The 16,589-nt window shown below is 48.2% G+C and overlaps 3 protein-coding genes across 4 annotated transcripts; all 3 read left to right on the forward strand.

Annotated features, from left to right (window-relative positions):
- Positions 1-287: 287 nt before the first annotated feature.
- Positions 288-4,958, forward strand: LOC116624575 (carbonyl reductase [NADPH] 1). Of its 2 annotated transcripts, XM_032392627.1 has the most exons (3): positions 288-951; positions 1,517-1,624; positions 4,076-4,737. In XM_032392627.1, exons 1-3 carry the CDS (start codon positions 663-665, stop codon positions 4,507-4,509), a joined length of 831 nt encoding a protein of 276 aa, XP_032248518.1. In that variant the 5' UTR covers positions 288-662; the 3' UTR covers positions 4,510-4,737. The 2 variants fall into 2 exon arrangements, with proteins under 2 accessions (XP_032248518.1, XP_032248519.1); XM_032392628.1 differs by lacking the exon at positions 1,517-1,624 and having other exon boundaries at positions 4,076-4,958.
- Positions 4,959-5,109: 151 nt separating this feature from the next.
- On the forward strand, positions 5,110-12,759 carry LOC116624574 (carbonyl reductase [NADPH] 1-like). The gene is made up of 3 exons (XM_032392625.1): positions 5,110-6,686; positions 8,192-8,299; positions 11,655-12,759. Exons 1-3 carry the CDS (start codon positions 6,398-6,400, stop codon positions 12,137-12,139), a joined length of 882 nt encoding a protein of 293 aa, XP_032248516.1. The 5' UTR covers positions 5,110-6,397; the 3' UTR covers positions 12,140-12,759.
- Positions 12,760-13,543: 784 nt separating this feature from the next.
- On the forward strand, positions 13,544-14,884 carry LOC116624576 (carbonyl reductase [NADPH] 1-like). The gene is given in 2 exon segments (XM_032392629.1): positions 13,544-14,658; positions 14,661-14,884. Coding segments are annotated over 2 exon segments (327 nt in total). The 5' UTR covers positions 13,544-14,537; the 3' UTR covers positions 14,867-14,884.
- The last annotated feature ends 1,705 nt before the right edge of the window (positions 14,885-16,589 follow it).

The following is a 16,589-nucleotide window of genomic DNA, read 5'->3' on the forward strand; positions in this document are numbered from 1 at the left end:
CAGGACCTGGATATAAGTAACCTGATGACCCTGCAAACACCTAAGAAGGTAATCCTGTGACATATCAGTGAATGCTCCCCACTTATGTAAAAAAACAGCCAAGGATTAGTAGATTTGCTTTCACATACTTAAGGAAGAAAACAACACACCCATGATCTCTCGCCATGTTACTCCTAGCTTATTCCACAACTATAGTTCCAAAGACTTCAGTTCAAGAGATTTCTTTAAACACCAGGGGAAGAAAAAAAAGTCTAGACAAATACGCTATTTCTTCAAGTGCACACGCAAATAGTTTAATAGTTGGGAGAATACAAGGAAAAACTCGCGGAGACCAAGGAATAAAGGTTCAGTTTAGATATAGTGAGTGACATGGCCAATCGGAACAATTACCTCCACTTCAGGGCGGGGCAGTCCTCAGACCAGCCCTGGCCACCAACCCGCGGGTTTTGCGACCAAACTAGTCGCCCCTCCCATTCTCCACCACCCCTTTGAGGTTCCCGAGAAGCCACGCCCTAAGGGGGGCGAGTCATGCCCGGGCGCCCCTAGCAACCTTTGGCCTCGCGCAGGCGCACTAAACCCTGCCTTTAAACTCGGAGGCACCGCGCTGAGCAAACTAGACTGGTCGGCTCTCCAGGCCAGTACTTCGGGCGTCCCGCACAGCCATGTCATCAGCCACCCGAGTGGCGCTGGTGACCGGGGCCAACAAGGGCATCGGCTTCGCCATCGCGCGCGACCTGTGCCGGCAGTTCTCCGGGGACGTGGTGCTCACGGCGCGGGACGAGGCGCGGGGCCGCGCGGCCGTGCAGCAGCTCCAGGCCGAGGGCCTGAGTCCCCGCTTCCACCTGCTGGACATCAACGACCTGCAGAGTATCCGCGCCGTGCGCGACTTCCTGCGCAAGGAGTACGGGGGACTGGACGTGCTGGTCAACAACGCGGGCATTGCTTTCAAGAGTAAGGGGATGGGAGCTAGAAGGGGAGGTGGACCCCCGGAGCTCCTCCAGCCAGGGTGGGCTCCATCTGTTGGGAATCCATGCGGTCCGGCTCCTGACGCGTGGTATCCAAAATGGCTCCTTAGGGCAGGAGGAGGGATGGAGGGACAGGGGTGGGGCTCAGGCAGAGTCCAACAGAAATTGCAGCGCTTATCAGCCAGAGTGACCTTTGTGCTTCCTCCGATTCCTGGGGATTTTTTCCAGATTGTCAGAGAGTTTCTCTCATTGGATTTTAAGGCAGTTGGGTTATTTTTACTGCATTTTGAAATAAAAAGGAAACTGCACAAATTGGTTAACAAGAAATCCCATGTGTGCACCACCCCTTCACCCAGCCTCCCCCAATGGTGCCATCTTATACCACTACAGCATTATCAAATGAGAAAACTGTCAGTGTCACAAGACTGTAAACTAGAAGCCAGTTTTACACAAAATTCACCAGACTTCACATGCACTTTTTTAACATATATCATTCTGTGGAATTTTCCCACAAGGCTACTATTAACGCTACTCTCTTTCTCCCCGGGAAGCTAATGATCCCACACCGTTTCATATTCAAGCAGAAGTGACCATGAAAACAAACTTCTTTGGTACCCGAGATGTGTGCACAGAACTGCTGCCTCTAATGAAACCCCAAGGTGAGCCTGATCAGGGGCCCAAGCTGTGGTGGTTCTGCCATGATGCCTCTCTGACCTCATCTACAGACCCCTGGACCCTCTCCCTACTCAGCCACACCAGCCTCCTTGCTAGGTCTCCTCCTGGACATGTGCCCCTCTGCCTCAGGACTCACACACGTCCTGCAGTCAGCAGTGCCCTCTGTCCCACTGGTCCTTCACAACTACCTCAATCTTATCCTTCACATCTCTCCTCAGAGAGGCCTTTTACTCGCTCCATGCCACTCACAGGTGCAGGACCCTGAAGATTCCTTCCTGGACCCTTCTCCCTCTCCCTCTCTCCCAGGGATTTTATTCAGACCAGTGGACTCCTCACTCTCCAAATTTCTCAGGCCCCCCTAACATCAATCACCTGCCTAGAACATTCCCAGAGCTCCAGACACACACAGTTCTCTTCCTGCCTCTCCTTCTCCTCAGGATGCCCTCCTAGGCCCTGTCTAGCCTGGGTGCAGACCTCTCCCCACGGCCAGCAAGAGGCCTGCGCACTCACATGTGGTCAGAGCTGCCGATGGCCACAGGCCAGTGGTACGTCGCCATGTGGACAGGGCACCTGTATGGCCCCCCTACCCCGGGCTGTAATATTGGATGCCTCTTGTTGCATAACCCACTGTTCATGCCCTTACCCTCATTCCTCCTCCTCACGCCTCCCTCCTCCTCCTTGTTATCTGCATTGACCTTTCAAAGGAACATCAGTTTCAACCTCTGTGCTGGTCCTGATTCACTGCAGTGATACTAGTCAAGTGAGTGCCTGCCTTCTAGTCCACTCCCACTCCTACAGGACAGGGCCGCATCTGTCTAGAAGGAGTGGCTATCTCAACCACTGTGCAATACAGCTATGTTCACTGTCACTCGAGTTTTCCCAGATGGGGGAAGGCACAATCCACTCCATTATGCCCTTAGGAATTCTGACGTAAAGATTTAAAGCTACAGTTACAGTGTTTCTTGATTACAGATTATCCCTGCTTCCCATTTCCATAGTTGCATCCCTGGTCCTGGGATCACGGTAAGAGTAGGAAGAAAAGGAAGTTGAGATGATGTAGGGAAGGACTGTAAGGTTAAGTCAGCATCCTCCCCCATGCCCTCTCCCCAGAATCCCCAGCGAAGCAGAAGAATCTGTCCAGTGGGGAATGTCCCTTGGCACCCACTCCCCTCATGTTGAGTGTGAATACATGCTCATGAATGTGTCTAAGCCCCAAATACCTTTGTCTCGTGTTTGAGACAACCAGGGATTCAGATGCCTGTTCCAGTTCTCTGTGGAACCACTTCTCTGCAGATGAAAATGTGTTGCTTGGCCTGCACAAATGCAACTCCTTAGTCCAGACTATTGCAGCATCTTCTGTCCTCATCCTGCTATACTGCATGAACATTGCCATCGTCTTCTGCATTTTCCCAAAGCTTGGTCCAGAAATAGTGTCTTAACTTGTCTGGACCCATTTGGAACTTGCCAAGCTACTACCTTCAACCCAACTTACCAGCCTTGTGCAGGGCCTTCTCCTTAGGCAGTCTCTCCCATAACCATCTCCAGTCTTTGTCTCTTTTGCTGAGAAATGGAATAGTGCTTAGCATTTTTTTTTTTTTTTTTTGCCTCACAGGGTGGAAGAGTCTATGTCAACAATTACCCCAGCTGTAACTCTCCCATTTCCACTCACCTCAGGGACCAGATGGCCACTTCATACAGGCACACCAGGATATCCACTTGCTGATTCCACTCCCATTCCAGTCCTGGAAGGGGTTCTTCTGAGGGGCATTGACATGTCTGACTTTAATCTGCCCCCTAAATTGCCACAGTGACTTCCATAGGGCCATGCCCTGTATGGACGTCCTTCAATCCCCCAGTTTCCGACTGCCTCTCTCCATGACCGTATTCTCAGGCCATAACATACTCCCGAGTTCATAAAAACCCTATCATAGACAAATCACCATGCAGGTCAGGCCACTCTACTAATTTGTTTTTACCATCCTCAAACAGAGTGCCAGCCTTCCAAACCAGTCCTCCTTACACCAGTCAGCTCTTTATTGGTCAGTACAGACCTGTTTGTAGACCATCCCCAAGTGACCATAAGATCCTCAGGTGGTCCCAAAGGTGGCCTTAGGGAGAAAGAGGTAATCCACTCTTGAATGCAGTGTCCTTTACCTTCTCCTTATCGTGTTCTTCTGTACAGCGTTTCCATTTTCCTGTGGAACATCTGCTCGGTGCCCTCCCCTTTAGAGCATTTCTCACACATCATCAGAGACATTATGGCTATAACAAGTTTCAAGACCGTGTCATAGTCTTCGCTCATACAGGCAGTCTTCATTAACACTTATAGCAAATTAATGAAGTCTCAAGTGGAAATTTTCTCATACAAAATCTTAACGAAATTGGTATTTATCGTTCTTGTGCCTTTCTACATAACATTTTGTGTTGTATTTTAGGCAGAGTGGTGAATGTGTCTAGTGTGGTGAGTCTGAGAGCCCTTAAAAAGTGCAGCCCAGAACTGCAGCAGAAGTTTAGAAGCGAGGCCATCACAGAGGAGGAGCTGGTGGGGCTCATGAACAAGTTTGTGGAAGACACAAAGAAAGGCGTGCACAGGAAGGAGGGCTGGCCTGATACTGCCTATGGAGTGACAAAAATCGGTGTCACGGTCCTGTCCAGAATCCATGCGAGGAACCTGAGTGAGCAGAGAAGTGACAAGATCCTCCTGAACGCCTGCTGCCCTGGGTGGGTGAGAACAGACATGGCGGGACCTAAAGCCTCTAAAAGCCCAGAAGAGGGAGCAGAGACCCCTGTCTACTTGGCCCTTTTGCCCTCTGATGCTGACAGACCTCATGGGGAGTTTGTTATGGAGAAGAAAGTTGAACAATGGTGAGCTTAATTCACAGCTCCATCCATGGATCCCTTTATGATACCCCCCTCCTTTCACCAAAAGGACTCTTCCACTGTCAGTCATATCCCTCTCCATAGCAAGAAAACGTATAAACTATCCCTGTTGAGTATTCAATTTGAGGAGGCTACTAATTCAGGGATAAGGGACAGAATAAATGAAATAACCCCAGAGATGAATAAATCTCTATAAATGCCTATTTGTGCAGACTCTTTACATGCTGAACCAGCTAAGAAGTCTACTACACCTAATAAGATCAAGAGAAGTTAGAGTTTCGCTCAAGGGTAAGCAAACATACAAAGAGGCAGACAGTAATATGTTTAGCTTTGCAGGCCTGTCACATCTCCTCAGATCTGCTGAGGAGACACACTCCTGTCACATCTCCTCAGATCTGCTGTTGTAGCATGGAAGAAGCCACAGAAAATATACAAACCAATAAGCATGGTTGGATGTGGCATGCAGCCCATTGTACCAGCCTCTAGCATGGCATGGACAACACCATGAAGGGAAGACATCCCCCGGGGTCTCTGAATATCTAACTCATTGGGAAAAAGAAACAATTACCAAGTGTGAAATGGCAGTGGGAACTTAGATACATCCCTGGGCACTCTGAGACATGGAGAAAATTGAGTATGGAATGGGTATGGAGGATGAGTCCCGGGGAGTGAGGCCCAAGACACCAGTGTGACGAGAAGATTCTTACTGCCCCGTCCAAGCCTGGCTCCCTGTGGGCCTGACTGACTGTCCACCACATGCCTGCCTTCACAGGAACATGCATGTTGGAAAGGTGCCTCTACTACACTGATTATTTTTCACTCTTCACCAGGGGTTTTCAGCCTCACCCAAATGAAAGGTGAGAGACCCTGAAAGCAAAACTTTTAAGTTTTTCACTTCAAAGTGAAGTGGAGCTGCAAACTTCCTCCCTGTTATTTTGCATTTAATTTTTTACTTTGCATTTCTGAATTGACACATGAGGAATATCAATGTCTAGGACAACACAGTGGATCTCTACCGTAAATTTGCAAAAATACTCTGATGTGATCACATAGGTCTTTTCTCCTTGATATTTTAAAACAACACCTAATTATGTAAAATACTTTTTAACTGTGACCTTAACCTAAACCAAAAAATAGGCACTTTAGGCAAACGGGATTATGAAACCATTAAATCAAACATTCCAATCAATACCTTGGCCCACCGTGTCTTCATAAACATCCCCTCCCACTCGGAGACCTTTGGAATCACACTGAGGGAGAGCCCTGCCCACAGCCAAGTCTCATCACAGGACCGAATTCTCTATTTCTCCCCCTTGAGTTTCTCCTAAGAAAGGAAGGGGACCTGTATCCTCAGAACCACTTTTCCTATGCCAGAAATTTCACTGCACCTTGGAAGAACCCAACCATTCCCATTCTGCAGTGGAAGGACATGTTCCCAAGACATTCTCTCTACCCCTTTTTTCCTTTTGAGTTTTTCCCAAAATTATTTTAGATCAACTACCGTGAATCTCTAGCCCCCTGTAACCACCACCAACTACCTTTCTTTTGGGGAGCATTTGAGTCCAACACGAACCATTGTTTGCCTCAGAGGAGGGACCTCTTAGAGTAGAGGGTAGAGACTCAGTTGGGCTCAGGGTGCAGCTGCTGGAGGGACAGACCTGGTATAGTGTTATTAGGAAAATTGCTAGAACATTTGGCCCCTCCTTCGATGGAGGGACTGAGGCGGGGCCTTGGGCACTAGGAGCCACAGTGCTGGATCTGAGAACCCAGTTCTGCTGGCATCTCTGACTGTGTTAGAGCTCTGCACCACCAGCCCTCGTGGGGCCCATAGCACCATCTGCTCACCACCTAGGGTGGTGCTTGCTCTCCACACAGCCATGTCATCGGCCCCCCGTGTGGCGCTGGTGACCGGGGCCAACAAGGGCATTGGCTTCACCATCGTGCAGGACCTGTGCCGGCAGTTCTCCGGGGACGTGGTGCTCACGGCGCGGGACAAAGTGCGGGGACAGGTGGCAGTGAAAAAGCTCCAGGCCAAGGGCCTGAGTCCCCGCTTCCACCTGCTGGACATCGACCACGTGCAGAGCATCCGCGCCCTTGGTGACTTCCTGCATAAGGAGTACGGGGGACTGGACGTGCTGGTCAACAACGCGGGCATCGCATTCAAGGGTAAGGACACGGGAACACGTTGGGCTGGAGACCTCCCTTAGGGGACCTTCCAGGGTGGGTGGGGCATGGTCCCTGAAGGCTACCGGAGGACCCAGAGCTCCTATGGGGTCTAGAAGGGCCTCCCTAGGGAAAGAGGCTGGACTGGAGGCACACAGAAAGAAGAGGCCTCTGGGGGTTGCAAGTCTTAAAGCCAGGGCACCTTTCCCCGATGTTTATAGCAGCAATGTCCACAATAGCCAAACTGTGGAAAGAGCCAAGATGTCCATCAACAGATGAATGGATAAAGAAGATGTGGTATATATATACAATGGAATATTATGCAGCCATCAAAAGGAATGAGATCGTGCCATTTGCAACGATGTGGATGGAACTGGAGGGTATTATGCTGAGCGAAATAAGTCAAACAGAGAAAGACATGTATCATATGACCTCATTGATATGAGGAATTCTTAATCTCAGGAAACAAACGGAGGGTTGCTGAGTGGGGGGGGGGGGGGGGGGGATGGGGTGACTGGGTGATGGACACTGGGGAGGGTATGTGCTCTGGTAAGTGCTGTGAATTGTGCATGACTGTTGAATCTCAGAACTGTACCTCTGAAACAAATAATGCAGTATATGTCAAGAAAGAAAAAAAAAAAAAAGAAGAATGTAGCAGGAGGGGAAGAATGAAGGGGGGGAAATCGGAGGGGGAGAAGAACCATGAGAGACGATGGACTCTGAAAAACAAACTGAGGGTTCTAGAGGGGAGGGGGTTGGGAGGATGGGTTAGCCTGGTGATGGGTATTGAGGAGGGCACGTTCTGCATGGAGCACTGGGTGTTATGCACAAACAATGAATCATGGAACACTACATCTAAAACTAATGATGTAAAGTATGGGGATTAACATAACAATAAAAAAATTAAAAAAAAAAAAAAAAGCCAGAGCACCTTGGCATTGCCATGGATTAATCTCAGGGACCTGACGGAGAGTTTGGCAAGTTTCATTCGGTTTGGATCAGAGCCATTCGGTGAATGTTTAATCTATTTTGTAATAAACAAAAATTGCAATCAGAGATACACAGAAATCCCACTAGGCACACTTCCCAAGCCTCCTCAAATGATGCCAACTTACCAAGCTACACAGCATTAACACACCAGATACATCACGTTGGGAAAATACGGTTCACTAACCCAAACATTAATGAGAGTTCACCAGATTGCACCTGCAAAAAGAATGTTACTGTCACGGGGCGCCTGGGTGGCTCAGTTGGTTGAGCGGCTGCCTTCGGCTCAGGTCGTGATCCCAGGGTTCTGGGATCGAGCCCCGCATCAGGCTCCCTGCTCGGCGGGAAGCCTGCTTCTCCCTCTCCCCCTCCCCCTGCTTGTGTTCCCTCTCTCGCTGTCTCTCTCTCTCTCTGTCAAATAAATAAATAAAATCTTAAAAAAAAAAAAATGTTACTGTCATTTCATGGGATTTTCTCAAATGGCTACTATTTATTAAAATATTCTCCTCCTCCCCTAACAGCTGGTGATCCCAAACCGTTTCATATTCAAGCAGAAGTGACCATGAAAACAAACTTCTTTGGTACCCGAGATGTGTGCACAGAACTGCTGCCTCTAATGAAACCCCAAGGTGAGCCTGATCAGGGGCCCAAGCTGTGGTGGTTCTGCCATGATCTGGCCCCTTGCCTCTCTGACCTCATCTACAGACCCCTGGCCCCTCTCCTCCTGGACATGTGCCCCTCTGCCTCAGGACTCTCACACTCGTCCTGCAGTCAGCAGTGCCCTCTGTCCCGCTGGTCCTTCACAACTGCCTCGGTCTTATCCTTCACATCTCTCCTCAGAGAGGCCTTTTACTCGCTCCATGCCACTCACAGGTGCAGGACCCTGAAGATTCCTTCCTGGACCCTTTCTTCTCCCTCTCCCTTTCTCCCAGGGATTTTATTCAGACCAGTGCACTCCTCACTCTCCAAACTTCTCAGACCCACCTAACATCGGTCACCTGCCTAGAACATTCCCAGAGCTCCAGACACATATAGTTCTCTTCCCGCCTCTCCTCCTTACAATGCCTTCCCACTCCTCCAGCCCCCAACCCATACACTCATTTAAAACATCTACATTTCCAGGGGCGCCTGGGTGGCTCAGACGGCTAAGCGTCTGCCTTCGGCTCAGGTCATGATCTCAGGGTCCTGGGATCAAGCCCTACATCAGACTCTCTGCTCAGCAAGGAGCCTGCTTCTCCCTCTCCCTCCACTCCTCCTGCTTGTGTTCTCTCTCTCCCTCTGTCAAATAAATAAATAAAATCTTTTAAAAAAAAATAAAACATCTACATTTCCAAAACTATCATTTCCCACACACGTCCTGGTCATAGACCCTACCATCCACCAACAAAGAATAATGAGGTCACCATGCCCATCTCCTGATTATAGGGACCAGGTCCTAAGAGTTGTCCTATGGATTTTGTCCCCAGACCTTTGCTCCATCCCAGCTCTAAACAGACACTAGCCTGTCATTTCTGGATCATTGCAACCTTCCTAAGAGACCCTGCTTCTTCTGTCTTTTCCTCTCTAGGCATTCTGTCTACTCTCTGAGCACTCACTTACTCCCAAAAGTCCTTCAGGAGCAAAGCCCAAGACCTGAGCATCACTTGTAGGCATCTCTCTCATCAGACCTGCCAAACCCCAGTCCCATCAACTCCCCTTCCCCTTGTCCAATGCTCTGCACTAAACAAACTGCCAAAATTCCTTGCTTGTCAACTAGTGTAATACTTACCCCACAAGAACGTGATGCGGGGAACCACCACCCTTTTACTACACTCATTAAGATAAGCTGATACTTTTAGAAAGATTAAGATGTCTGGCTTGAATTGAGGGCATGCAGGTACAGTGGACTCTCTGTTCTGCCCCCAATTTGTCTTCTGACCTGGAAAGTTCTACTATTTCTTCTAACACTGGCTTCACTGGCATCGCAAAGGGTTGCTCTCAGATGTCACCGACTCCTTCACTCACCACAACACCTGAGTGGGATGGAGTTCCTTGTGCCACCACCACACATCCTACAGGTATTCCCTTAGAAGGCAAAAATGGCTTCTGACCGAGTTTTTTTCTCACTTACTGAATAGTGTTGGGGCTTGCTGTGTGTTGACCTTGGACCAGAATGTGGAGTGCGTGCTGTCCTGCATTTGCTAAGGCAAGCTCTAATCAAACAATTCATCTTACCTCAGGGAAACTAGACTTCATGGACATGGAAAGGCACATGGAAATGCATGGACTTTCTCAGTGTGAAAGCAGGGTTTTCTTGCCTTTTGAAATAGGAGAGTTCTTCATTAGTTGGGGGGATGGCAGCCACTGTGCCCTTGTTAGCAGGACTTTGTCCTCTTTGGGGAGACTATCTGAGATAAATCCTAGCTAGGAAAACCAAAAGCAAATACTGTCCCTCCCCTCCCATACTTCACAACCTAGGATACAAAGAACAATCCTGAATGACTTCACCAGTTCTCTGTGGGTGCAGAACACATTCCAGAGGCCCGTGTTTGCTCTGTTTTTTGGCATGGAGGGACAAAACGAAAAAGAATGTGACCTACAGGACAGAGGCATAGTAGAGTGATTCTTCTCTTTTAATCCTTTCTTCAAAAAAGAGTTTTACTGAAATAATGGAGCCACAAAAAAGTTAAGAATCTACAACCACCAGGTTTTTAACCAGGCAATCAGTATCTAGGCCACGTACATCTCCTCCCCACATTCCATGGCTTTTCTTCCCCATTCCCCTAAATTCATATTCCTGAATTTAAAGGATACACTCTCTAAAGTGATAAACTGTTGTTCTTCTATTTTCTCTTTAAATTATACTATGCATTTAGTTTGAAAAAGATATTAAAAAATAGATACTCCTTTAAATACAAAAACTGTAAACAATTACTCACACATGTCAATATAAGTTCATTGCTATAAATACTAACTATATTTTCAAAAAAGAGGTAGTGAGAACCATGTCAGTGCTTTACACTTTCAGCAGCTTATTGAGACACAATTCACATATTGTACACTTCACCCATCTCAGATATCCAACTCAGTGGATTTTAGGAAATGGGCCGAGTTGTGGAACCATCACTGCTTCAAGATTAGCACACTGTCATCGGCGCAGGGAGATCCTGTGCCCTTAGCTATCAGCCCTCCGTTCCCCCACCCCCCCCCTGCCCCAAGCACCCACCAATCTACACTCCCCCCTTCATTTCCTTTTCTGGACATCCCATGTATGGAGGAGCATATAATGAGTGGTCTTTTGTGACTGGCTTTTTAATTTTGAATAACGCTCTCCGGGTTCATCCATGTTGTAGCACCGACATCATTTCTTTTAATAGCATCCATTTAACAGATTCGTTTTCCACGGCTCCCTTCCATGACCATATTGCCAGGACGTTAGTCAGTCCTTCTGAGCCAATAAGAACACCACCAAGGAGAAAACCCGCATGCAGTTCCGCCCACTGAGGTGACTTGTCTTTACCCACCTAGAGCACAGTGGCGGTCTCCCAAACCTGATGCAGTCTGTTGACCTTCAAAAGGCCCTCAGTTAAGCGATCAGCTCTTTGTTGTTCAGTAGACACCTATTCATAGAGCACTGCCCAAGTAACCACAAGATCTTCAGGTGGTCCCAAAGGGACCAATGAGGAAAAGTGGCTCTCTACTCATGACTACACTGAATGTCTCCTATCACTCTGTTTAGCATGTTCCTGTAAAAAGCACGTTCTTTTCTTTATGGAGCATCTGGGCACTGCTCAGTCCCATTAGATCATTTCTCTGACATCCTCTGAGACATGATGAGTAAAACAAGGTTCAAGACTGTATCATGTCCTTCATTTGCAGAGGCAGTCTTCATTGCCACTCATAGCAGATTGGTCATTGTCTCCCAAATGGGAAAAATACCAGCGATTTTGGTATGCATCATCCTCAGGCACGCCATTCTACGTGACTCTCTATGTTGTATTTTAGGCAGAGTGGTGAATGTGTCTAGCATAATAAGCCTCGTAGCCCTTAAAAAGTGCAGCCCAGAACTGCAGCAGAAGTTTATAAGTGAGGCCATCACAGAGGAGGAGCTGGTGGGGCTCATGAACAAGTTCGTGGAAGACACAAAGAAAGGCGTGCACAGGAAGGAGGGCTGGCCTGATACTGCCTATGGAGTGACAAAAATCGGTGTCACGGTCCTGTCCAGAATCCATGCGAGGAACCTGAGTGAGCAGAGGAAAGGAGACAAGATCCTCCTGAACGCCTGCTGCCCTGGGTGGGTGAGAACAGATATGACAGAGCCTAAAGCCATCAAAAGCCCAGAAGAAGGAGCAGAGACCCCTGTCTACTTGGCCCTTTTGCCCTCTGATGCTGAGGAGCCTCATGGGGAGTTTGTTATGGAGAAGAAAGTTGAACAATGGGGACCGCTCTATCAGTTACCTTCATGGCTCCCATCTCAAATCCCACCATGATTGACCAAAAAAACTGTTACACTGTCAACAATATCCTTATCAAAAAAACAAAAGCAAAAGAATCACTATCCTTACTGAGTATTCACATTGAAATGGCTACTAATTCTGTGAAGTTTCTTGTGATTTCTTCTGTGTTATAAGAGGAGAAAAAGTGGAATTGATGAAAATAATGAGTGGACATCACAGAAGAAATAAACAATTCTAACTAAATGTCCATGTGTACAGATGGTTTTATGGCAACCAGCCCCAAAATCACCATTTAGTACACTAAGTACTAACAGCAAACCCTAAGGTAGATCAACAAAAGGGACAGTTGAACTCAGGGCTTGGTAAACATTAGTGAAAGAGGCAAATAGTATTTTTGCCTTTGCAAGGCCAATGGTCTCTGTAGGACCTACTCAAATCTGCTGTTGTAGCTGGAAAGTCACCACAGACGATATATTAACCCATGAATGGGGCTGGTTTTCCCCAGCAAGCATACTTTACCAGCCTCTAATATGACATGGGCAGCCCATGAAGGATAGACACCCTCTGTGGGGTGAGTGTGAAATGGGAGCGGGCGCTTAGGATACATCCATAAGACAGGCTGAGACAAGGGGAAAGGTGAATGTGGATTGGTATCAATGCATATGAAAGAATGATTGTCAAATCTCCTCAAGGTGAATGTGGTATTGAAGTAGGGATAAAGGGTCACCCAGTTTGTAACATTAACACGGTTCAGAAAAATATCAACAGAAGGTGAACACAAAACGATAGTAAAATATTCGTCATTGTTGAGGCTAGTTCGGTGAATACCTGGGTGTCCACAATACTATTCTTCCCACTGTCCTCTTTGAAAGCTCCCAACACAAACATCTAGAAACTAAAAGGTCCTGGCTCTGCCACCTTACTGGGTGACCTTGAGCAAAATCCTGCATGTTGCTGTAGGTCAGTGTCCACAAGTGTACCATGGAGGAAACAACACAGGATTGCTGTGAAGAGTATGTGAACTGGTACAGGTGGACAAGCTAAAAACTATGGCTGCGCAGAGTGTCCTCCATCGTGAGTCCCTGTAGTGGGGCCTGACACGTCCATGGCCCTGAGGGGAAGTTCTTACTGCCCTGCACCAAGCCTGGCTCCCCGTGGGCTCAGTGAATGCCCACCACCTCCCTCCCCTCACAGAAGCATCCATGTGGTACAGACTCCTCTCCTCTCGTGATTATTTCTCACTCTTCACCACGGGTTTTCAGGCTAAAAGAAATGAAAACTGAAGGCCCATGCAAGCAAGGGGAAGTTTTTTATTTTGCATGTGAGGTTTCCTTTGGGGTACCTGGCTGGCTCAAATGGTTGAGCATGGGACTCCTCATCTCAGGGTTGTAAGTTTAAGCCCCAAGTGGAGTGCAGCGATTACTGAAAAATAAACTCTTTTAAAAAATAAACTAAAATAAAAAATAAATATCCGGTTTCCTTTAAATTTTCCCTTCAAGAAGGCTGTTAATTTCCTTCCTGTTAGCTTGTATTTCTAAACTGACCCATGAGGAAAATCAATGTCTAGGTCAAAACAATAGAATCTCTACTGCTAGTTTGGAAATGTAACCTGGTATCACAAAGACCCCCTTTTTTTGATACTTTAAAAATAATCCAAACTATCTATACGACTTATTAACTATGAGGCTGGACTAAAAGCAGGCATTGTAACAAGCATATGCATGTGTAGCCATTAAATAAAACATTCCAATCACTGGCCTGGCTCACACTAATTTACACAAACATCCACTCGCACTGGGAGCCCCCTGGATCACACAGACGAAGGAGCCCTGCCCACAGCCAAGTCTCAGCACAGGACTGATGTCTCCCTCTTGATTTTCCCTTAAGAAAGCAAACGGATCTGTATCCTGAGAAGCAGTCTCCCTGGACATATAACTTCACTGTATTTTAGAAGAAAGCAACCATTCCCATTCTGCATAGGAAGCGCACATTCCCAAGACAATTACGCAGCTCTCTTTTTTCTCCCTCTAAGGTTTTTCCCAAAATAGTTCACTTGAACGCTATGAATCTCTAGCACTCTAGTAACCCATACCCACCACCTTTGTTTCGGAGAGCACATCTGTATTCCCCAAACCATTGCTTGGCTCAGAGTTGAGATCCTAAGAGGGAAAAGTCCTGGTTGGGTCAGGGTGCCGCCCCAGGAGGGATGGATCTGGTAGAGGCTTGTTGGGAAAACTTCTTACATTTGGTCTCTCCTCTGATGGAGGGATTGAGGCAGGGCCTTGGGCCCAAGGAGGCACAGCCCTGATTCCTAGAACACACTTCTATTGGCATCTCTGACTGTGGCCTGGCCTCTGCACCACAAGCCCTCGGTGTGGCCCACGACACGATTCTCTCACCAGACAGGGCCTTGCCTGACCTGCATGGAGCCATGTCCTCAGCCACCTGCCTGGCACTGGTGACCGGGGACAACAAGGGCATTGGCTTGGCTGTCCCGAGGGACCTGTGCCAGCAAATCCCCAGGGATGTGGTGCTTATGTCTTAAGACAAGGTGCCGGGCCGGTGGTCATGCAGCAGCTCCTGGTCGGGGGCCTGAGTCTCCACTTCCACCTGCTGGACATCGACACCCTGCAGAGCATCTGTGCCCCGTACGACTTCCTGCACAAGGAGAACGGGGGCCTAGCCATGCTGGTCAACAGCTCAGGCATCGCCTTCAACAGTAAGAACATGGGAGCATGTAGGGCAGGAAGCCTCCCTTAGGGGACCACCCAGGGTGGGTTGGGGATGGTGCTTGAACCACTACTGTGGGACCCACAGCTCCAATGGGATCTAAAACGGCCTCCCTAGGGAAGGAGGTCAGATTGGAGGTACACGAGAGCAGAAGCCTCTGGGGGTGCAAGCCTTTCCGGCCAGAGCCTCTTGGCGTTGCCACGGATCAGACTCTCAGGTAAATCACTAGATTTTTACAAGTTTCTCTCTGATTGGATGTGACCATCTGGTGAATGTTTAACCTATTTTGCAATACACAACAAACTGCAAAGAGAGATACACAAATATCTCATTGTGCATCCTTCCCATAGCCTCCAAATTACAAAGCTACACAGCATGAACACACCACGTAAATAACATTGGGTTCACGATGAGTCGTGGAACACTACATCAAAAACTAACGATGTACTGTATGGTGACTAACATAACGTAATTTTTAAAAAAACACATTGGGTTCACTAACCCAGAAATTATAGAGAATTCACCAGATTACACATGCAAAAATATATATATACATGTATATATATTACTGTCACTTCATGGGATCTTCTCAGATGGCTACTATTTTAAAAAAAAATTTTTTTTTTAAAGATTTTATTTATTTATTTGATAGAGACACAGCGAGAGAGGGAACACAATCAGGGGGAGTGGGAGAGAGAGAAGCAGGCTTCCCGCTGAGCGGGGAGCCTGATGTGGGGCTCGATCCCAGGACCCTGGGACCATGACCTGAGCCGAAGGCAGATGCTTAACAACTGAGCCACCCAGGCACCCCCCAAAAAATTTTTTTTTAATTTATTTATTTGACAGAGAGAGACACAGTGAGAGAGGGAACACAAGAAGGGGGAGTGGGAGAAGGAGAAGCAGGCTTCCCACTGAGCAATGAGCCCGATGCGGGGCTCAATCCCAGGACCCCAGGATCATGACCCGAGCCGAAGGCAGACGCTTAACTGCCTGAGCCACCCAGGTGCCCCTGGAAATGTAAATGTTTTAAATGGGTGAATGGGTTGGGGGCTGGAGGAGTGGGATTTGGGGAGGAGGGGAAGGCATTGTAAGGAGGAGAGGCGGGAAGAGAACTATATGTGTCTGGAGCTCTGGGAATGTTCTAGGCAGGTGACCGATGTTAGGGGGATCTGAGAATTTTGGAGAGTGAGGAGTCCACTAGTCTGAATAAAATCCCTGGGAGAGAGGGAAAGGGAGAAGGGTCCAGGAAGGAATCCTCAGGGTCCTGCACCTGTGAGTGGCATGGAGCGAGTAAAAGGCCTCTCTGAGGAGAGATTTGAAGGATAAGACCGAGGCAGTTGTGAAGGACCAGCGGGACAGAGGGCACTGCTGACTGCAGGACGAGTGTGTGAGAGTCCTGAGGCAGAGGGGCACATGTCCAGGAGGAGAGGGGCCAGGGGTCTGTAGATGAGGTCAGAGAGGCAAAGGGCCAGATCATGGCAGAACCACCACAGCTTGGGCCCCTGACCAGGCTCACCTTGGGGTTTCATTAGAGGCAGCAGTTCTGTGCACACATCTCGGGTACCAAAGAAGTTTATTTTCATGGTCACTTCTGCTTGAATATGAAACGGTGTGGGATCACCAGCTGTTAGGGGAGGAGGAGAATAGATTAAAAAGTAGTAGCCAGGGGCACCTGGGTCACTCAGTCGTTAAGCGTCTGCCTTCGGCTCGGGTCATGATCCCGGGGTCCTGGGATCGAGCCCCGCATCAGGCT

Source organism: Phoca vitulina, unplaced genomic scaffold, assembly GCF_004348235.1.
Source record: "Phoca vitulina isolate PV1807 unplaced genomic scaffold, GSC_HSeal_1.0 scaffold68, whole genome shotgun sequence".
NCBI classification, from domain to species: domain Eukaryota; kingdom Metazoa; phylum Chordata; class Mammalia; order Carnivora; family Phocidae; genus Phoca; species Phoca vitulina.